The sequence below is a fragment of the Drosophila sulfurigaster genome, chromosome 3, assembly GCF_023558435.1.
Source record: "Drosophila sulfurigaster albostrigata strain 15112-1811.04 chromosome 3, ASM2355843v2, whole genome shotgun sequence".
NCBI lineage: Eukaryota > Metazoa > Arthropoda > Insecta > Diptera > Drosophilidae > Drosophila > Drosophila sulfurigaster.
Window position 1 is genome coordinate 30,293,383 of NC_084883.1, and position 22,356 is coordinate 30,315,738.

Below are 22,356 nucleotides of genomic sequence, written 5' to 3' on the forward strand. Positions count from 1 at the left end.
CTTGTGATGAGTAATTGTTTTTGTTATTATTCTTTTATTTTATTTCTGGAGCAATTCTTGTATGATTTTGACGTTCATCCAATACTTGTGGCAGTGCTGTAAAACACATTAAACATTGCACAGCCCTCGACCAAAAAAAGTGTGGCAGCGCTGCGTGTGCTTGGCGCCAAACTCGCAACAATTTGAATTGGGCTCTAAATTGAAAATCTAATGTAATATTAAATTATTTGTGTAATACGAAATTTGGAGGCAATCATGTTTTCTTTTCATTTTCTGTCGGCAACAGATTAAGTGTTTTCTTTGATAAACATGCAAAAATGCAAAATGTCATAAACATATGTTGCATTTAACAAAATAGTGGCAAGGCGATGTTGGGCGCTAAACAATTATAATTTAAATTTCGTTCAATATCAAAATGCTATAGAAGACAGTTAAAAATTCTATATCATAACAAATTGTGATGCAATCATGTTTACTATTGACTTTCTGCCATCATCATCAGAAAATATTCGATAATATGACACTTTATTTTAGCAATTCTTATTAATTAAGTAAATTATTTAATGAATTGACAATACAGCAGTTTTATCACATTTCTGCTGACTCTCCAGTTAACTGGTGAACTGTTACTTCCCGCTGTTCGCTCAATGATAAGAAATAAACAATTAATGGCAAACATGCGTTCGTTGTTTCTATTTGCTCACTATCATTCTTATCGCAGTTGTTATATGTATATTTACATAAGACCAACTGTTGTTGTTGAAGCAATTGCACTCATTTTTTTAAGATTCAAATACGAAAAAAAAACCGTTGCCTTATCAACAGCCCTCAATTGTTATCGGTCGTGCTTCAGTTTTGAGTGGAAATGAAAAGCTCGCTCAGCTCGTCGTCGACAATTTTACTCTCTGGCGATTCTGAGCCGGAGCGCTTTCCGTGGCCCCAAACTGATGTATCCATCACACACACAACATTTTGGGGTTGTCCGTGCTGGTGTCCGTATCGTGTTGAGTGTAGAGTGTTGCGTGTTGAGTGTGTTTCAAATGCCCAAATAACGGGCAAAATTGAGTGGAAAAGCGTCATTTTCACCAATGCGAGGGGTTGAATTGGTTTGTTTACAACAATTCGGTTTCAGTATCAAATGCGTTGCCCTCGTGGTTAAGACATATGTACGTGCTAACGGTCAACCGCTAAAATAAGTAGAAGCATTCGAAACTAGGCGGACTATTCAAAGAATAGCCAAAACATACGGCACGCCAGTCGAGGAGAAAAAAAATTGTGGAAATAAATACGAGAAACTAGTCCAACCAACTGCAGGAAGGAAACATTTCAGTGGCGGGGGACGCACATTAATAACCATTTATTAGCCAAGTAAGTTGCCTGCCTCTTTGCCCCTTTTCCTTTGACCATTTCTTTTTAATTTATGTATTTAGTTTGTAAGGGGGAAAGTTCTGATTTCGTTTTGCGGCGCTTTGACAGTCTGTTCGATTTGCCGCCAAGTTCTATAAAAACACAAGTCGTATAAAAACAAAACTATATACAGATACAGATACAGATACACAGATATATGTGTGTGCTTACTATATATTTGTGGCGAGTCTTGTGTGTTTCAACTTGATTAAATGTGGCTAAAATATAAATACACACGACACACAATGGCAGCAAAAATAAAAGCACATTTTGGCAAGCGACCAAATCAAAATATAAAAAATTGTCTGACCCTATAGACGCAAAATATTTATTTTAATAATACTTAAAAATTAAATACAACCAAAGTGGCGGAAGTACGAAATTTCGAAATTTTTTAATTTATATGTGGAAAACAACCTTGAATTTCATTTGTTCGATTTTACTACTTTAAAATGTCAATATATCAGCTATCTATCTTTACTGTACTTGATAATTCTCTTGATAAAGAATTATTTCTCGTTGTTTGCTCGTGTCACAGTTGCTATGAGGTGCATTATGAAATAAATAAACTGTTATCAGCAGCCAAGCAATAGAAGCAGTCTGATAATCTGCTATATATTTCAACAGTCTTTAAGCAGAATTAAATCTCGGTGATAACAAACAATTGATAAACCATTTCGAGAGAATTTAATTTCAATTTGACGTGACTATTGACCAAATCAATGAATAGACGTGGCATCCACGAACACGACAGGAGGCAGCGGAGTCCATAAAATGCGAGATTACAAAATGTTGCAACAAAACCGACAAATGTTCAAGCCACACAAAGAAAAATCCGCACGTACGCGGTAAAAGCAATGAAAATCACAGTCTGCAAAAAACTTACAAAGCACACACACACATCCCTCCACCTTCCTCGGCCCCTTTTCGTCCCTCTAGGATCACATACACACAACTCAAACACGCATGGCATTCATTTCAATTGATTTGAAAAGCCAGAGCAAGCACATAAAGAAGAAATTCCAGATGCCAAGCCAAGCCAAGCCAAGTCCAAGTTCAGTTAGCCAGTCATGACTGGAGTTAACGTTACGTTACGTATACGCCCCCCATTACCCATCGCAATTTCTTTCACTCTCGCCTTTGACTGTGTTTGTATTTCTGTTTTTTTTTGCTTTTTGTACTTATTGCTGTATCGATTTGATTGGATTTGATGTTACGAGTTTGTTGTGTTTTACACGCTTCAATAAAGTTTGGCCGCAGCTTAATACGAATCCTGTTTGGAAATTGCCTTACATTCCTTTTCTTCCCCCTTCTTCTTGGCTGCCCTTTGCCGCACAGCAAGTTAATTGAATTCAAACAAATGACTGGCCGAGAGGCCAACCGATGTGAGGGGTGCGTGTGTGTATCAAATAAATTGCAGTCATCACAATTGGTAGCTTAACTTGGCTGCCTCTAAAAGCCACTAAACCATAATTAGCTTCCCAGCTCAGATAATTGCATTTGCGGCATAAAAACCAAAAAGTTCACATCATAAAAATTGTTATAGACTAAATGAAATCGAATAACATTTAATGATAGTACTTATAAATTAAACCCAGAATTTATTTTCAACTTAGTCCCGACTTTTTTGTGTTTTCTTTAGAAAAAGTTGCATATAACAACAAGAGGAGTTAAAATAACAAATTCGAATGTTCAAAGCAGAAACTGACAATAATGAATAATGAGTATTTCTGTTGTTTTAAGTAAAATAAGAAAATTACACACTTAGAATGGATTTAGAACAACATGAATTTCAATAAAATCATGGGATATATGGATTTATTAATTGTTAATCACAATTATTATTTCTAAACTTTACAAATAAAATTAAATTAATTTTAATTTTTATCACTCATATTGTATTGAATTTAAAATATAAAAAGGTAAAATAAATTATAGCATTTCTCTTAAAGTATCTTTAAAAACGTTTCTTAAAATTATTTCATATTATCATTATTATTATATAAAATAGTAAAGCTGACAAAGCTAAGAATAACTTAGTTGGTGTGAAATTTTATCTTATTTATCTTTAACATATCATTCAAATGCAGCTCAACTAAAAATGTTCACAGTCTGTGCATTTTATTTGACTGAAACTTGTTAAAAACTTTTCGTACTAATTGGTGGCAAAATATGCAAAATACATTTTAAAGTTTTCCACTTAAAGCTGCTAAAGTTTAATTTGCAAATGACAAACATTGCTGTTAAATTTAAAATACAAAAATGTTTTTCCAGCGAATGCTTTCATTGAAAGTCGGTAAAATATTCTGCGGGCGCATGGAAAAATCATTTTTCATGCAATTAAATAAATGAGTGTGCCTTTATATACATATACTATAGATTGGGATTGTTTGTGAGGCCTCTCGCTTAATGCCCAACGGGGATTTATTGCCGGTATTTTGTTTGTTTTGCGAAATGAGCAATGGCTTAGGCCTGTTTTCGAGAACAATTAATGAGGACTCTGTTTGGTAATCCAATTGCTAAGCGCATTTGGCTGAAACCAATTAAGTTAAAATGTTTACCAATTCAGTGGCACTTCAATGTTTTCTCTCCCTCTTTTCAATGAAGGCGGAGCTCGAGCGAGCTCTTATGCTCCTTGTGCCTGCTGTCACGAGATGGAAACATAACAATGACAATAAAAACACATCAGAATCAATCTGTCAACAAAAGAGAGCTCTTGGCTCCCCCTCTCTTCAAGTGCTGTCAACAGACTCGAGACTTTGTGTCCTGGGCGGGGTAGGGAGGCGGGTACGTTGAAGAGGCTGACTCATTGAATTTTCAAGCATTTAAATGCAAAAATATACTTTGCATATTGCGGGGCGTTGACTGAAGTCGAGATGAGTTGAGTCGAGTCTCTATGGATGCCATTATCATTAGCACACCGTCATCAGCAGCATCTGCAGCAACAGCATGGGCAACATCATCATCATCATTATAATCAACAGTGGCTGCCTCATCTGCGTCAAAGGAAACAGCATGCCGGATCTCATTTTATTACAAGAGGAAAGGCAAACAGCAAAATGGCGCCAACACAACGGTGGCAACACACAAGTAACTGAAAGAGCTGCGAGTTGTGTTCCCATGCCCAGAGGCAGCTTGTTGCTACTGCAATTCAGCCAAGCGGCAAACAGAAGCATCCTCATCCTCATCATCAGCAACAACAACAACAACAACGACAACATCATTATTATCTTTCGCTTGGCAGCTGCCTCGGAGCTGGCTTCCTGCCAACAATTTAGCTGCTGTCTGTTTGCTTTCACTGTGGGGGGTGTGTGCGGCGTACGCGGCGTATGCGTATTGTTCTCTCGTTTGTTAGCTGCAACAGCAGCAACCATCGTGCGAGGCTTAAGGCAGCCCCCTCTAGGGGCACTGAGGTCTGCTGCCTGGGGAACTCTCGTGCCAATATGCTGCCAGATTAGCTGTAGTCTGTATAAAATAACAACAACAAGGAGTTGAACAAGGACTAGAATAACTGCACACACACAAATAAAAAGGGAAAAAAACAGTTGCAACAACAACAATGACAACGCCAACAGAGATTTCAGCAATAACAACGTCTGACTGGCATATGTAAAGAATTATCTTGCATTTTGCAGCATTTCATTTTAATTGAGCTTTAAGCTCTTCACTTTCCACTTTCCCATTTCCGCTTCCCCCTTCACCACTTCACCACTTACCGCAGCATGCAGTTTGGTTGCAGCTGCCGCTGCTGCTGTATCTTTTCATTTGCATTTTAAGCTGACAGTTCTCTTTTTGCTCCTCCTCATACTTTGTCCACCCACTAAATGCAAATGCGGCAATGAATATATCAGCCGACAAATAGAGAGAGAGAGAGGGATAAGCATAGAAGGAGAGAGAGAGGGAGAGAGAGTTGCCAGCATGTTCGCAATTTATGCATTACGGGTAATAATATTAATAAAGTTTGTAAATTGGGTTGCTTCAATTTAAGCTCCAATCACACTAACTTAATCAACGTTAAACGCCTAAGTGGGCATACATGTATGGTATATATATAAGATATTCTCGAGGGCCCAACGCTGGATTACTTTCTGATGTGTTACACATTTAATAGGCAAATTACAGCGAAGTATCTGATAGTTGGCCCTTAAGTTGCAAGGGTAAATTAATAATAATAACAGCAAGTTTAATTAATGTTATCGCAATTAGTATGTAAATTTCATAATTGATCGATTACATTTAAATCAGAATTTATATTTCAAAAACCCAAAATTGATTAGAAGTATGGCACAACGTTGCTTCGTCTGACAATCTGGTGCATTTTATACTCTATATATAGATATTTAGAATAATACCGCACTATAAAATAAAAGATATCTCACAGTCGACCACACCCGAATGAAGCTTTTTTACTTATTTTACACATTTGCATAGATAAAATGTGCAGTACTAATTAGTTGCGATATCTATTTATTAATAAATTTAAAGAAATATTTAATAGTAAAATGCGAAAAATAAAAGTATCAAAATTAGAAACCTAATTATCATTAAAAGAAATTGTGACTTTAATAACATTATTACATTCAAAAACGACAAGCTCTTAGAATACTTGAAATTCATTCACAACTTATTAAACTTAGAATCACAATGAAATTTGCCAAGCTTTGAACGTATTACGACTTTGTGTTTATTTTTAGGCGAAGCATTTACAATTTGGTTAGACGCCAATAAGTCTAGTCACGAAAGTTAAATTCTTGGACACTTCCATAGCCAAATGTTTGCAATGTTTTATGAATGAAAGACTAGAGATGGGTCAAATGTTTTCTAAAAATGTGTGACGCAGAAATAACTACTGAGAGCAATTTGGAAAGTTTTTTGGGTAAACACACCGCAGGAAAAACTTGTATAATGGAAAGTTTGTGGTATAAAAATATGTGGAGAAAAGAGAATAATCTGAAAGATAACATCATCGAGGAAAGGCATAATCTAGATATGTTAAAACGTGATGTTTATTCTAAATGTACTGAATTTGAGTATAATTTAAATTGTAGCGATATTTTAAACCAGCATAGAGTTGAAAATGAATTTACATAAGATTAAGCATTGAACAGGAATGATTCAAAAGCTTAACATATTTAAATATGGTCTGTTTATTATACTCGTATATATTGATAAAAAAGATTGTTTTCAGAATGTTGTAAGCACAAATTTTGTCTACATCTTATATCTTAGCTTAGGCATAAAAGTTCTTAAGATTCATAGGAATCCTGAATTCGAATTTGTCCTGGTCTTAATTTTTATGATCTGTATAGTATTTTAATCAACAAAAGATTTTGTTGAGGGATGGCAAGTTCAGTAAATAGAATGAATATAAAGAAGAATATAAAAATAGTGTAATTTGTAGTAATGCTATCTACATTCATATGTTTTTATATCATTATCAAGGACTAGTCATAACGTCCGAAATGATTCCAACAGATCCGCAGATGATCCATTAATTTGATCCCGCTTTATTGCGCATATCCCACAACAACAAAAATAATAGCAATAATAATAATAACAACAACAAAATGATACAATCGCATGCATTGAGAGATGACACACTTTGTGGGCACTCTCTCACCAAATTGTTTTGTTTATGCAGATGTGTTTTGCTTTACACAGTAGTCTATAATATATACAATATAATATTACAGAAGACAAAATACATGCTGGGGGTGCAATTTAATAAACAAACTGCTAATGAATTTTTATTGGCTTCGATGTCAGTTGTAGTCGGCTGCGTTGTAGTTGAGCTCTAATGTTGGATTTGCGTATTTGACTTGATCCAATGATCTGCTAATGGTCGGATAATGGGCCTGCTGTTAGTTATAGTAATAGTAATAGTAATCGCAATTGTAATGGTAATGGTAATGTTTACCTCCAGCTATTTTAGTAGTATTATTTGTGGAAAAACGTGCATTGTTCTCTTGTACTTGCGGCGATGTGAGATAAAAGCATTTTAATGTCTTTAGAATGTAACATTAATTTGTCGAGATTTCGAGCACAAAATAAACTGCGAATACAAATCAGAAAACGAGCAACGAAAAAGACAGCTAAATCAATGCTTAGAGAACTTGTTGCCAAGCGGGCATTCTTACACAGCGAGAAAAAACGCATCCTTTGGTAAAAATACTGATGCCAAGAACAAGAAATAATAAATAAATGTATTTATGAATACATCTCTGACAATGATAATGAAGCTCTAATGCTAAACTAAACAATAAATTAAAAATAAGTAGTATTTTATATTTTCTATTTTGTAAATTTTGTAATTCAAGATACTCATAATAGCACTAGAAAAAAGCTTATAAAAAAATGTTTGTATATTTGTGAATTATTAATTCTTGACATAAATGTAGTTGTCCTGGGTAAGATTATCGACTCGAAATTGGTGCTCTGACATTTGATAATTTTGTATATTTTATAAATGTAATTCAAGGTATTCATAATAAAAAATATAATTAAATTAAAGCCTCTCACAGCCTGTCAAAAAATCAATTAGTATATAATTTGGGTATTATTTATTTGATGTTAATTCAAAATGTCAACTTAGTAATCCTTCTTAATATTATCTAGTCCAAGCTCATGTGCTGAAGTTGTCAATAAAAAATCTCTCAATTTGGTAATTAAATTTAAATCGTTCTTTAAAGAATTCTATCAGAAATCAATACTTGAAACTTAATTAGTTTCAATTCATTCTACAAAGAATTCTATTGGAAATCGATTCTCAAAAGAGTTCCCGAAACTATAATTTCGAAATGAAAGTGCATTTTATATGGCGCGATTTGATATTTAAATGGGTATGTAACATACTACGTATTTGGGGTCGGTGTTAATTGTGGCCAAGAATAACACCCACAAGCTGAGTCGGCGGGCAAAGTGTGATAAGTTGGACAGCGTTCAGCGACGGACGACGGACTTGATTGAAAACTCGGAGGTAAACTAGGCAGGCAGGCGTGTGTTGCACACAGACCGACGACATTGGCTTTCAATTTCAAGTCACGTTCAGCAGCATTTAATGTTGACTTAAAGCCGACACACGACAACAACGACGGCGACTGCGACGTCGACCACGACAAACTCCAGCTACCAGCTAGTAGCGAGCAGCGAGCAGCTCCCAGGTCGAGACCAGAGACCAGCTCCAGCCGAGCGTGGGCCATTTGTCCAGTTTCCCGCCCCACAGAGTTCTCTCTGTGTATGTATGTGAGTGTGTGTGTGTGGGGTCAAATCAATTCCGCTTTGTCAAGCACACGCTCACACAGCGACCGGACACACTCGTGTGCCCAGCACCTGTCGGAAAAGTCACTGACTCTCCCTATATATATAGATAACTATAGCTATATAGATATATCGCATACATACTATACACACCTGTCAAGCTCGGGTCGCTAGCAAATCGTTGGCTTTAAAACCTTATAATGATTTATTGCATACTTGTGATGCAAATGTTTAATTTATATTTCTTTATATATATACAAATTTAAACTGATTTGCAAGTCTGACAACAATAACTAATTGTTAGTCTGTTTTGCGACGCGTTCGTTACGATTTTCGTCTTAGCAATATGAAAATCAAAATCTACGACTCGAAAATAGCATCGACAAGTTTTGTCTAATTATTGACAGTTAAAAGCGTTACAGTTAACACTCAGTTATCAGCTCTGTTAACGGAATTTAACATTTTAGCATGCAACATTCATTATGATACTGCAAAGAACAGTTAACTGTTTAAAACTGTTTAAAAATATTGCATGCACCAAAGCATATCATTTAATTAATTGCTTTTAAAGATTCAGTTAATAACTTGACATTACTTTAAAGACTCTCTTAATTGCTTAACATAACTTTAACATAGTACCTTAACATGCAACATTAATTAATAGTTTAAAACTGTTACAAAATATGGTATACATGAGAGCATGAAATTTAATTAATTATTATATATAACTTCATTCAGTTATGAATATCGTAAAAACGTTAAAAAAAAACTCGGTTAAAAACTTAACATTGCTTTTACATAGTTTTTCTACTAAGTAATCGGTTTAACATACAACAATAGTTAACAAATATACTGTAAAGAACAGTTGACAGTCTATATTATAAAGTATTGCAAATATGTAAGCATATAATTTAATTGACTGCTCAGTTAATAACTTAAGTTAACTTTAAAGACTCGGTTAATAAGTAACATATGTTAAATTCTGTACTTCAACTGATCGATCACTGTTGGTGACATAACAGCGATTTAAATTTCCATTTATTGCCTCGTTATAAACATATAGTTCTCTGTCTCACAACAATTCCGAGCCATAAATCAATTCAACCCGATGTAATTACAGCAAAAAATTGAAATATTAATATTTCACCAGGTGATCGTGTCATAAGGCAAACGAAATATCACTAGGCGATATTTAACAATGGATTTGCATACTATTCATAAGAATGCAAATGTTGCTGGGCTGGTTTATATTATTTATTAATTATATATAGTTAAACATTCATCATCTAGCAGGCAGCAACAGCCACAGATACAGTGGCTCGGTAACATTTAATAATAGATTAAATTGAAAAGCCAAACTCGACCTTCAATCGTTTAAGCCTTTTGCACATTCGAGCTATTAAAATTGTGCAATTATTGTAAAAGACTTTGACAGCAGACCTTTCGAATCGAGAATATGAATATATGCCAATGAATATTCCGAAAGTTGTAGATGCACAACTTATTGTTTTTGTTTATTTTCCAAGTCATTTCGATTTTGGCTCATCTGTTGAGGGACTTTTGCTCGTGTAAATCTCTTGAATCATTTAGCCGCAATTTCAGTTTACATGCGATACTTAAGCAAATGCTCATTTTGTGCACTTAAACGGCGTTAATGTCTTTATAATTATCGATATGTAAACACAATTGCAGCCGCAGCGCGATGACGGATCATTAAAAGTCATTAAACGTAGCACTATACTATCAGTCATGCAAAAAAAAGAAAATAAATTCAAAGCAGCAAAAATCATATTAATAATAAAATGTGAAACAGAAACAAGAGGAAGATTGAATACTCTTTAAAGTTAAAAAGTTAACTTAATGTAAAATGTTAGCCTTTCGATTAACAGCTTAATTTTAAAAAAGTTATAGTCGCAAAGTTAAATTATGAGCTCAGTTCAATTTCATTTGCTCTTCATACATCTAATTGAGTATTCTTTAACACCTGTTTATAGAACTTAAGCAAAAAAGGGCGTAGATATCAATCAGACGACGTGTTTCGCGTTAATTAATGAACACTTGAGATTAACTAAACTGCAAATTGCGATTCGTTGGTGCGCCACACGCAGAACGAAACATATGTAAATTGTCAATTAGTCTGTTTATAATGACAGACCGCATTGAATTGCCTTTCAACACATGGGGCAGTTGAGTTTTTGGCTAACCGACAACAGCAGCAAACAGCGAAGCAAACATTTTTATTGCCGCCTCGTTGAAGTTGGAGCTATAAATCTGTATAGACAGACCATGCCTCATTAGTCGCATGACTGTGCAAAACAAAAAAATTACAAAAAACTACAATGAACAATTGGAAATTTGAAATGAAAATGGATATGAAAATTTTGCATGACAATGTAAAATTATTTATGGGCCATCAAAATGAAATGGAAAACCAAATGAGAATTGCATTCACAAGGTTTGCTAATTAAGGCGAATACGATTAGAAATTGTGCGCATCAAATTGATCACAATCTGTTGACGTAACGTATCAAATTCATCAGTAGAGATAAACTTTACGAGAACACTGCGCGTATACGCAATACGCAACAGATGTTAAGCATACGCCATGATGACCGCAGTCATGCAATATTTTGGGTGCACAAAAATTAATTTATTTATATTTTCGATGATTGACAGCGCTAGCGTGACATGCGCAAAACAAAATAAAATGCAAACAAAACAAAATCATCGGCAATGCGATTGTCTTAATTAGGCAGACACAGAAGCACAATCGTGTGATGAATGTTAAGGTAAATCGTTTAACACCTGCATTTGACCACAACAAAGTATTGTGTTTGATCAAACACGACAAAGAAGACGAAGGCTTGGCTTCGACTTTGACTCTGACTCTGACTTGTTGGTCATATGGAATTCCACAGAATCGATTGTCAATCTGTGGGATAAATTCAGAGCTTGACTAAAACCAAAAAAGAAAAACAACAAAAAGAATAACAAACTGGTTCAGCGTTGTTAACCGCAAATTTGCCCAGACTTGGCAATGAATTTCTGTGTATTTTCCCTATAATATGCTTGCTAACTTTTCCATATGGATATTGTAAAACTTTCCACTTATTTTTTTTATCACGTGCCCAACACAATAACAATAACTAACAAAGAATGTTGAATTATTGTGACTACTCGTATTATTATTATTGAAATACGTCGCGCGTTTACGGTCAAACAAATCCATAAACAAAAAAATAAATAAATTCTTGTCAACAGCCGAATCTGAAATAACTTAATAATCACAATTTATAAATATTTTAAACCTATTGAAAAGTTGAACAGTCAGCAAAGCAGTCGGTTTGTCTGCCTGGCAAATTGACGAGAGCGCACGCCCGCCAAAGTAAACAAAACAAAAAAAAATCTGAAAACGAAAACAAAGATAGCGAAAAACGAAAACAAAAAAAAACGAGAGAAAAAGCAACAAATTTTTAAAGAGATACATCGAAGTGTAGTGCGGGCGTTGTCAATGCAAACAAAACTCAGGCAACGCTGCTGACCTCCCCGCCTTCGTCTCCGCCTCCGCCTTTGACGACGCCTTCGCCTCCCACCTTCACATCTCGAGAATTGCTCCGAGTGCTGAGTCTGAATTGTGCCGCGGGCATTGTCGTTTATTCCATTTCCATTTTCACTGTCATTGATATTGTTATTGCTATTGATATTGATATTGATATTAATGCAATGTGCTCTCCTTCTTTCCATTTGTTTAGCAAATAAACTGAGAGGCATTATCATCATCAGAACTATCCAGATTCGTCTCCCGGCAAATACTAAACACAACTGACAACTACTTGGTCTAAGGTGACAATTCGCTGTCTATTTGCATAAATGCAATGGAACAGCACGTATCAAGAGACAGCTCTAACAGGCGTGCCATGGTCACATTTATCAGATTTATAGCGTTTTTTCTTTAATTGCATTTCAGTTGCAATTTGTTATACATTCCACAATTCCGGATATGTCGTGCAGCCAACTTCAAGTCAGTGGGGAGTCAGTTGCCAGATCGCCAAATTAAGGACCACCTTGCAGTGGCAACTCCAGGATCTCTAGAGCAGCCAACTTCAATTCACTGAAGCAGCGCATAAGCCTCTAAAGCAAGCTTCACTTTAGCCAAGAAACGACAATTAAACCTTGCTTAAAGTATATAGTACTTCAATTGAATGTTCTTTCACTACGGAAGTTGCTGGAAAGTCAAACACAATCTACTCACTGCCAACTCCACGCAGCCGGAAAGCAGCGGCTTTACCTGACCGGCAAGAACCATTCACAAACTTGTCACGACCCACAAGCTCAGCCGGGGTCTCTCTCTTTCTCTCTCTTTCTCTCTCTCTCTCTCTCTCTCTCTCTCTCTCTCTCTCTTTCTATCAGCTGCTGATGAGCCTCTGTTCACTGAGAGAGCTTTCTTTTTGTATTCATGCAAACACACACACACATACTTTACGTCGCCAACTGTTTGCCTAATCCACTCGTGTGGAACCAAAATCAAATGCAAATCTTACTTTTGCTGTCTTTGTTTCCACCTTCGTCTTCAGCACATACACACTCACACACAACACACACACACTTCCAGATCGGCCCATGCTCAATCAAACGAAGCATTGACTGCGCTGCTGACGTCGCTGCCGACGCCTGCTGCTGCGATGTCCATAGAGCTTTAGCTTTTGTTGTGTCCGGCAATTCGTACACTCGGGCCGCATGCTCAGTTACGATCGGCAGCAAGGCAATAACGGAACCAGATCCAGCCAACACAGTGGAGATTGCAATTCCGCCTCTCTCGCTCTCACTCGTCGTCCGACTGTGTCTGTGTGTGTGTGTGTGTGTGTCGCTGTGTCGGTTCGGGTTCAGGTTCAGCACAGTAAAGCAAAGCAAAGCAAAGCACAGCACACACTGCGTATACGTTACTCTATATAAAGTGCAAACAGCTGCGATGTTTGGCATTCATTGTTTGCACAAGGGAAGCTAAAGCTCGTTGCGGCCAAAACTTAATTCCCACCAGGACTTCCAATTAACATAATATTTGCCTTTGGCACGTGTGTACATGTGTGCGTGTGTGTGTGAACCCTGCTAAATTGCATAATAAATTAGCATTATTTATAACTGTCCCGAGTTGTGTTAAGTGTTTTACCCATTGAACCCTGCCTTGTGCGCTAAAGGAAACATACAAAATAAATCAAATAACGTTAATAAACAAAACGAGCCACAATCATAAATATAAATCTGCTGAAAAATAAACAAACGTCGCAAAAACAAAAAATAACAAAAAACCAAAAAAGTTTATGAGAAATAACAAAAATACCAAAGAGAAGCGCGCGCCAAAAAGCGAAACGTAAATTTGTGTTTAACTTTTTGTTTCGCTCGATCTTTGTATTATTATTTATACGTTCGGGATTTTCCTCTCCCGGCGGCGCTCTAACATAAACTTATAACAAACAGAATTAAAATGGAGGTGCAAAATATGCGGGAGCAACCGCTGCTGCAAAGCAACCGTCGCATCCTTGATTCCAGATGTGCGGTAAGTCTAACAGAACTGTAGAATCGGATGTAGTACCCAATAGTTGAGCGACCCCGACCTCGACCCCCCCACGCGAACCGCAACCTCAACCCCGTAATCAAACATAAACAATGTCCATTTGCGTGGGCATCATTTCCACCACTGGCAAAGTCGTGCAATCGCAAATTGTTCCTCTATAAATATAAATATAGAGTGTGCCAATAATAGATACGATACGATGGCAGCGAGAGAATTACGATAACCTAAACATTCAACGTATGCACATAAATCGAACTAAGGGGGAGGCGTGGCCTTTAAATACGCACTCGCACTCGCACTCAAAGTGCAATTAAATTTGATTTTTCGCAAAATATGCGAATCGATTGAAACATCAGCACGGCGATCTTGCGATTCCAACGCTACACTAGCCAACAAAAAAAAAAGGAAAATGCTTTTTGAATATTGTTTTGCATTAACAAAATAAAGAAAACTTTCTGCTTAATATTCTATAAGTACAATTTACAATAAAACTTAAATGTTCACAGTATTTAACGACTCAATGATCAATTAAGACATCTAAACAAGAATACAAACAAAAACAAAAAAAAAAAAACAATTTAGTTTAAAATTTATTTATGTTAATACCATGTGACGCTAACGGCATTAAGCAGCTACTGTTGGCGACTTTGCAGTCCCGTTTTAGGATTTTTATAATGAATTGCAGATTTCCTCAGTTAACGAAACGTGTTTATGGTAAAATGCCAAAAGAGTTCCTGTTTTTTGATTTTCATAAAAACTTTGATGTGTGTTTACCAGTTCTGAGGGGTCTGTTCAATTTCGAACAAAAAATTCCATACAGTGTTTAGGCACTCTTAGCATTGTATATGTATAGACGTATGCAAATTTGTTAAACCATAATTTATGATGCCTGTCCAAAAGGTACATGAAAAGCAAATTTATACACGTCTACACGAGGCTGTCGCTGCGGCCGATGTGGAAAATGGAAAATGGCAAAAGTGTTGGGGAAATGCAAGTGAAAAGCGCTGCGACGTTCACATGTGCTTCAAATTAAAATGTTTGCCTTTCATCTAAGAGCAATAAATAACCATAACATACAGACATACATACATACATATACGACTGCCGATAGATATAAAATATATATAAATATATACATGGGCTTGTCTGGGCTTTGCCACAATATTGTTTTTTAACGATTTGTTTTGTCTACTCGTATTTTTCGCAGCTAAACGAACTATATCCGATCGCTCGTTTGACACACAAATTGGAGGTGCTCAACATGTCGTCGACAACGTCCTCTTCAACTACTGTAGATAGGAATCAGTCCTATACCATTGAATTGATCAAGCCCGAGGATCATGCGGCTGTACTCAGCATGCTCAAGACATTCTTCTTTAAGGTAAGTTTCTATTGACTTGTCAATATTCAAATTAGATCTGTTTAATTGCCATTTCGAACTGTCTTTTGGTAGTGTAACTAACTTTTCACCCATAACAAAACAAACGCTAAACAATCGATTGGAGCTCATCAAGTAAACATAATGCATATTAATTAGGAATCACGTGCCGTCAAATTGGCGAAAGATCAGCTTCATTAAATTCACCTAAAGTCGATTTTGCATTTTAAGTGGCATAAATTAATACCTTCTGTGTTTTATGAATATCAACTGGGTATTTCATGCTATTTGGGTATTGCCCTTAATTACAAAAAGTTCCACAATTTGCTGGCATACAATGATATTTATATACATATGCTTAATGTTTAATTTTATGGCTTCATTTACATATCCTGAAAATTTCAAATTACAAAATTTACTTACTTTTCCGGAATATTTTCATGACAATTGCACAATAAAAATTAGAAATTAGAATTACAAAAATGGCAAAAACTAGACTATAAAAATCTAATTTACATATCACGATTAAAGAATAATGATTGGGCCATAAATTGAAATGTTATAACTAGAATTAGTAAGTGCAGTGAGGTCAAGAAAACATAACGGCTATTTAGATTTGTATTGATTTTTGCGTGTTTATATATCTGCACAACCAGAAATGAAAACAAATGTCGTAAAAGGCATTAATAGCTTTCGTGAGGGTCAAGGTAAAGAAAGAATGAAATTCTCGTTTTGAGATACGAGTACAGGGTATTTCCCAGTCGCTCACCTTCGACAAGAGCAATTTAACACGTTATGCTTAGCTTTATTTTGGAGTTTTTGTTTACATGTTGTGAGTATAGTCATAGTAAAGTGAGTGGTATCCTTGCCCAACGCATCGTTGACTCATTCGGGAAGTCCCTCTTGATTTAGTTCTTTTCCCACAATCTTTGCACTTTGGAGACACAAAAAAACAGTTTAATTCGGTTCGTCTCAGGTCATGTGAATGACTCGATACGAGTCGAGTGAGGCTGACTTTGAAGATCATCGACTGATTAACTAGTTCTCTCTCGCAAACGTGTGAATTTGAAGTGCCGCAGCAATCAAGCATATCTTGTAATATGCACTCACTTCCACTCCAGTTAACTTTACAATTATTATTACTATTATTTTTCAAGTTTATGCCAGCCACACCCTGATCAAATTATCATTACATACTATATTGTACATACATAAGCTCCGGTTCCGTTCTATTTTGCTTGCAGTGTGATAAATTCAATTATGAATAATGTTGTTGATGAGAACGATAATAATATTGCATTGCATGCGTGTATAAATCATTTAAATATGAATGATTCAAGAGATCTGTAATCGTGTCACGTAATTACATACAGCAATTTGTTTAGATTTTCTCAATCCCATATGTCATTTTGCATAATACTGGCAGCAACATATCTTTACTCGTGTCATGATTAATTTATAACCTGTTCAACTGGCGCGTGGATAGGAAAATTACTGTCACTATTTGTATTTAGTTATTGTATTTGAGCCTGTTTTTAATAAAACATGTTTGTATTGTATCATTTCAGGATGAACCTCTCAACACATTTCTCAATCTCGGCGAGTGCAGCGACCTTGAAAAGTATTCAATGAAGTCGCTTTCGGATAATTGCTCATACAAAGCGGTTAATAAGAGCGGCGATATTATTGGCGTTTTCATCAATGGGCTTCTAAAGCGACCGGTAAGTAAAGAGCTTTTACGCTCATGAATTTCAAGCAACAGGATTAATAAAATATAAAAGCACCTTTAAAAGAACTTTAAGCTTAAATGTAGAATATTCAAATAGGAATCTGCATTGTTCAAGACTTTGTTTTTTGATTCTTTTTGAATAATTCTAAAAATACTTTCATAATTTTTTTCGTTTAACATTTTATTAACAAAAGTACTTTACTGTATTTCAGGCTGCTACTGATGCACCACCAGAGAAGGCTGCCGACGGCTGCTCGCATCCCAAATTCAAAAAGATTCTGGGCCTCATGGACCACGTGGAGGAGAAGTTCAACATCTTTGACATCTATCCCAATGAGGAACAAATACTTGATGGCAAAATTCTCTCCGTAGACACCAATTATCGCGGCATGGGCATTGCGGGCAAGCTCACGGAACGCGCCTACGAATTTATGCTTGCCAATCAAATATCCGTTTACCATGTCATGTGCACCAGCCACTATTCCGCCGTTGTCATGGAGAAATTGGGCTTCCATGAGGTCTTCAACATGCAGTTCGCCGACTACAAAAAGGATGGCGAGGTTGTCTTTAAGCCAGCAGCACCTCATGTGGGCGTTCGTGTGTTGGTTAAGGAGCTCGGCAAGGAGGTGCCGAAATCGTTATTGTAATTTTATTAACAATTAGCAGTAGTAGTAGTTGTAGTAGTTATGCATTATATATGATATATATACTATATATGCAATTTATATGTATATGAAATATGTGATTTTTTAGTTGGTAGTTCGGTGGCGGGTTCCCAAACAACATTTCCGATTAACAAATCGTGTGAATCGTGCGTTCATTTTTCATTCGTTATGTACTTTCAATTAAACAATGTAGTAACAAATACAATAACAACAAAAAAGAAGAAAAACAAGTACAACCTATACATATAAATATTAATGTAATTAAATTCACTCGTCGACACGTTATTTTAAGTGTTTTAAAAATGTGCTCAAAGATTGCTAAATAAAATAAAAATAAAACAAGTTCTTAAAATTAATGCAGCTCCCAAGTTGTTGTTAATACAAATCCAAATCTATTCATAGAATAAGTATTGATAATCTTACATAACTTTGCATTCAAATTGAGTTCAATGGACTGGGGAACAAATTCCCAATAACAACTGGAGTGAATTCCCTTGGGATATTTTAAACTTGAGCGATAATCGATATGCATAAAATGACACTTCTAGCAGTTTAGATATCGATCTGTTCGATATCTTAAGTTGCCGGGGAACTACTCGAAATTATTCAAGAATTTCCCCTGACACAATTCGATAACTAATAAATATTCAGGAGGATTTCTCTGAAATCCAAATAAAATAAAAATGATGGCAAATAGAATTACTCCAATAAATTTTGTAAAAATAATTGTCTATTTAAATTTACATATATACAAAAGTTGTCATAATAATTTAAATTTTACTTGGCCGCCGTTCTGCCCAAGGGATCATTAGCCAGACGCACAACCATCCTTCGAATTTGCTCTTCGTTGCCATACTTTTGTGCATCGGCCACGACAGCTGCATGATGTGAGTTGGCTTCTGCTGAGACCTCGTCCCGTATTTGCTTATGAGTTTGAAACGAAAGCCTTTGCAAATCAGTTAGTAAGTTAATCAAATAAAACAGTCGAGTTCATGACTTACTTGACTGAGCTAAATCCAAAGATGGCGCCTGCGATGCCCAAGGTGATTAGGAACAAAGCAACCTTCCAGTTGGACACGCGATTAAAGCCTTTAATGCCATAGTATGGGCCAGGATTAGGATTATAATTGGGTTTGACTTCCCATGGATGAATTGTTTCTCGAGCGCTTCTTCCCCCCGGATTCCATAGCAAACTATCATCGTATTCCCTGCGGGATGAGGGTTTCACTAACGTCTGATATGCCTCGGTGATTTTAACAAATCTAGCAGCGCCATCTGGCTGTACAGCAGCGTGTTTAACATCAGGATGATACTACAACAGAATGAGTCTTAATTAGTCCAAAATGTCTAAACTGAATATAAAGTGCACTTGTTGCACCTGTTTGGAGAGTCGTAGAAACGCATTGCGTATGTCCCGTTTGCTGCAATCATGACTTAGATTGAGTACATCGTAGTGTGTTTCGGCCTTTTTGGCATTCAACTTTGTCGTCTGTGCAAAACTGCGCATAAAATACAATAATAGAACATAGTTTTTATATAACAAAAACTCAACAATCGCTACCTACTTACGTCTGCTGGTCGCTTCCATGGCGAGCGAATAGCTCGGTATCCGCATCATGTTAAGGCTCGACCCTGCTTTATCCCCCGGTACAATAGTGAACAGTGATAAACAAATAATAAACACAAATAATTTCACTCCATTTGTTTTCAATTCCGAAAAAGATACATTAGTGTTAGCAACACCGGTTGACTGCGATTCCCAGCACTAGCTATATTTTCGAGTATTACTATCGATAAAGTGCTATCGGTATATTAGAGCAGCAAATATAGTAAATTTTTATCAACATTTGCTAACGGTCACACTGTCGCTGTCATGACAACCGAAATAGCGCTCTTCACTACAAAAAATAACAATATTAATTTAGTAAATTAAAATGAGTGGCGAGAAGAACGCTATAGAATTGCAATTGCAGGTGCGTCGCAATGCGACCGAGTATCAAAATTCGGTGAAAGATCTTTACTCATGGGAGAAGGACATCAAAAACCGCGAAGAGGCAATGAAAAATGCGCCTGCTCCAACCGTCGATAGAAAAGTGAGTAGCGCACATGCCTCAAAATCAAGTCAAGTGGAATTTGCATAATTCGTCCTATACGTTTTTGTTTAGACGCTGCCAGTGCGCAGCCATGTGACCAAATCAAGTGAGCCAACAAAGAAGACCACTTCCCAGCCGGCGCAGTCACCGAGCTCAACAGCGAGCACGCCCACAGAGAAGCAGGACTTGCCGCAGGATGCATTGGCGCAACAGCACAAAAAGGCTAACGACATCAAGGATCGGGGCAATAACTATGTAAAGCAAGCGGACTACGAAAGGGCCATCGAAGCATACACTGAGGCTGTAGAGGTTTATCCATACGATGCCATTTACTTTATTAACCGGGCACTGTGTCACTTAAAGTTGGAGCGGTAAGCAATGAGTCTTAGTAATCGAACTAAAAACTAATTTTTTTCTCATCATAGTTATGGCAACTGTGTGGATGATTGCGAATCGGCCATTGCATTGGACAAGACTTGTGTCAAGGCCTATTATCGACGCATGCAAGCAAACGAATCGCTCGGCAATAATATGGAAGCTCTTAAAGACTGCACCACTGTGCTTACGCTGGACCCCAAAAATATCGAGGCAAAACGTAGCCTGGAACGTATCAATGATCGCTTGCGGAAAAATGGTAATGTTATTAAAAATATTGTAATAATCTATTGAGTTTCTAATTGTCATTTATTGCAGCTACTAAAAATGGCCCCAACTTCAGTGCGCCAAATGATAATTTAATTGATATTTTACCCTTTGATAAGCCAGCTTATAAACGCTCTAAGCAATCAATGCGGCGGGTGCCAGTTGTGGATATTGTAACGCCTCGAGCCAACCAACAACAACCACAGCAATTGCGCATCACAGATGATGAGATTGATAAGATCTTCAACAGCAATTGTGGTCCGTTTACAGAAGTAAAAAAAGATCCTGCACAGAAGACGACTGCTAAGCCAGAAAAAATAGTTGAAATAGAACAGCAACCACAGCAAACCTCAACTATTCAGTCAAAAGTCATTGAAAAGAGTACAACAATCTCAGAAAAAGTAGTCAAAACTGTTTCCCAAGAACCTGCTAAATCAAAGGTTGTTGATATACAAACTGGTGAAAAAACTAATTTGAAAGCAGTCAAGGAAGAAGTAAATGCGAACAACACTGAAAAGACTATTAACAAAGCTGAGACTGCAAAGATCAAAAGTAAACCCGAGCCAGAAGCTAAGCAATCCTCATCCACAGCAATGGAAGTAAGCAATGTTTTCATTTAACTTTACATTATTATTAATATTATACTACTTTACAGCGCATACCAGCTGCTCCAGCTGGCACAGCTCAGTTCTATGTGACATGGAAAGAATTATCTGCTGTGCAGAAATATCATTACTTAAAGTCCATTGAGATACCAAATTTGTGCAAAATACTTGGAGCTAGTTTCGATTCGGATACATTTTCAGATCTGATGGAAACACTGCACGAGTTCTATGTGCCCAACAAGGAGCCAACAACAGCAGCAGTGTTATGGGAGATTTCTAAAAACGACGAGTTTACCATATTGGCAATGCTCATGTCCAAGGAAGAGAAGAAACGTATGTTTCTAATGCCATGTGCTTAATAAGTATTAATATTCTGTATATTTATTTCTAGTGGTTACATCGATAATGGCTGCCATAAAGGAGTTCCCCAAAAGCAATGCAGAATTATTGGTGAAGTTGGCCAAAGTCTATAGCGTAGCCTAAAAATTGTTTCAAACAAAATACGTATTGAATCTGTTTCAGATTGTTAGCTCAAACATTAAATTGTGTTAAAAATGTTAAATGCAAATAGATGTGAAAATATATTTACAAAATTTAAAATGTAGTTGTTATTATATAATAAAAACAGATGTGCCAGAAAAACAAAAGAAAACTGCAATAGAAATGTAACACATAAAAACACAGCTAAAACCGTATTGAACATTACATTGTGCATTAACAAATGTAAGCCATAATGCAAAACCATTTGTAATAACAACGCCAGCAGCAAATGATGATTATCAAGTTTTTGCCAGAAGTAACTGAATACCATGGCATGGGATAAAAGAACGAGAACGAGAACGAGAACACGAAACGTCGCCCAAGCAACGAACAAGCGAGCAATGAATATTAAATAGCAAATTGAGTAATATGAATTAGTGTAATTTACATAAATCAACGTATTATTAATTCAATCAGAGAAAGCTCCTACCTAAAATGTAAGTATATCTGATCTGTGCATATGCGTAG

General features: G+C 36.3%; 3 protein-coding genes and 1 long non-coding RNA gene across 6 annotated transcripts; 2 read left to right on the forward strand and 2 right to left on the reverse strand.

The window, feature by feature from the left end:
• Positions 1-1,147: 1,147 nt before the first annotated feature.
• LOC133842541 (arylalkylamine N-acetyltransferase 1) lies at positions 1,148-19,714 on the forward strand. 3 transcript variants are annotated; one of them, XM_062275682.1, is made up of 4 exons: positions 1,148-1,368; positions 15,444-15,617; positions 17,183-17,335; positions 17,556-19,714. In XM_062275682.1, exons 2-4 carry the CDS (start codon positions 15,498-15,500, stop codon positions 17,988-17,990), a joined length of 708 nt encoding a protein of 235 aa, XP_062131666.1. In that variant the 5' UTR covers positions 1,148-1,368; positions 15,444-15,497; the 3' UTR covers positions 17,991-19,714. The 3 variants fall into 3 exon arrangements, with proteins under 3 accessions (XP_062131666.1, XP_062131665.1, XP_062131664.1); XM_062275681.1 differs by lacking the exon at positions 1,148-1,368 and adding an exon at positions 8,184-8,246; XM_062275680.1 differs by lacking the exon at positions 1,148-1,368 and adding an exon at positions 13,585-14,218.
• Positions 7,095-7,688, reverse strand: LOC133842549 (uncharacterized). The gene is made up of 2 exons (XR_009894407.1): positions 7,325-7,688; positions 7,095-7,262 (listed from the first exon to the last, which is right to left on the reverse strand). It is a non-coding gene; the product is annotated as an uncharacterized LOC133842549 (long non-coding RNA).
• On the reverse strand, positions 18,721-19,706 carry LOC133842545 (dnaJ-like protein 60). Its single transcript, XM_062275686.1, has 4 exons — positions 19,574-19,706; positions 19,387-19,507; positions 19,010-19,320; positions 18,721-18,954 (listed from the first exon to the last, which is right to left on the reverse strand). The coding sequence occupies exons 1-4, from the start codon at positions 19,624-19,626 to the stop codon at positions 18,786-18,788; spliced, it is 654 nt and encodes a 217-aa protein (XP_062131670.1). The 5' UTR covers positions 19,627-19,706; the 3' UTR covers positions 18,721-18,785.
• Positions 19,715-19,852: 138 nt separating the features above from the next.
• On the forward strand, positions 19,853-21,948 carry LOC133842534 (RNA polymerase II-associated protein 3). The gene is made up of 6 exons (XM_062275671.1): positions 19,853-20,101; positions 20,174-20,472; positions 20,527-20,735; positions 20,795-21,342; positions 21,399-21,681; positions 21,740-21,948. The coding sequence occupies exons 1-6, from the start codon at positions 19,943-19,945 to the stop codon at positions 21,829-21,831; spliced, it is 1,590 nt and encodes a 529-aa protein (XP_062131655.1). The 5' UTR covers positions 19,853-19,942; the 3' UTR covers positions 21,832-21,948.
• Positions 21,949-22,356: the final 408 nt, after the last annotated feature.

Coding starts and splice junctions, on each gene's coding strand:
- LOC133842534 (XM_062275671.1), top strand. CDS start 19,943: ATGAGTGGCGAGAAGAACGCTATAGAATTGCAATTGCAGGTGCGTCGC. Junction 21,343..21,398: donor CCTCATCCACAGCAATGGAA/GTAAGCAATGTT, acceptor ACTACTTTACAG/CGCATACCAGCTGCTCCAGC. Junction 21,682..21,739: donor GTCCAAGGAAGAGAAGAAAC/GTATGTTTCTAA, acceptor ATTTATTTCTAG/TGGTTACATCGATAATGGCT.
- LOC133842545 (XM_062275686.1), bottom strand. CDS start 19,626: ATGATGCGGATACCGAGCTATTCGCTCGCCATGGAAGCGACCAGCAGA. Junction 19,321..19,386: donor TTCTACGACTCTCCAAACAG/GTGCAACAAGTG, acceptor ATTCTGTTGTAG/TATCATCCTGATGTTAAACA. Junction 18,955..19,009: donor TTTGGATTTAGCTCAGTCAA/GTAAGTCATGAA, acceptor TGATTTGCAAAG/GCTTTCGTTTCAAACTCATA.
- LOC133842541 (XM_062275680.1), top strand. CDS start 14,147: ATGGAGGTGCAAAATATGCGGGAGCAACCGCTGCTGCAAAGCAACCGT. Junction 14,219..15,443: donor TCCTTGATTCCAGATGTGCG/GTAAGTCTAACA, acceptor TATTTTTCGCAG/CTAAACGAACTATATCCGAT. Junction 15,618..17,182: donor TCAAGACATTCTTCTTTAAG/GTAAGTTTCTAT, acceptor GTATCATTTCAG/GATGAACCTCTCAACACATT.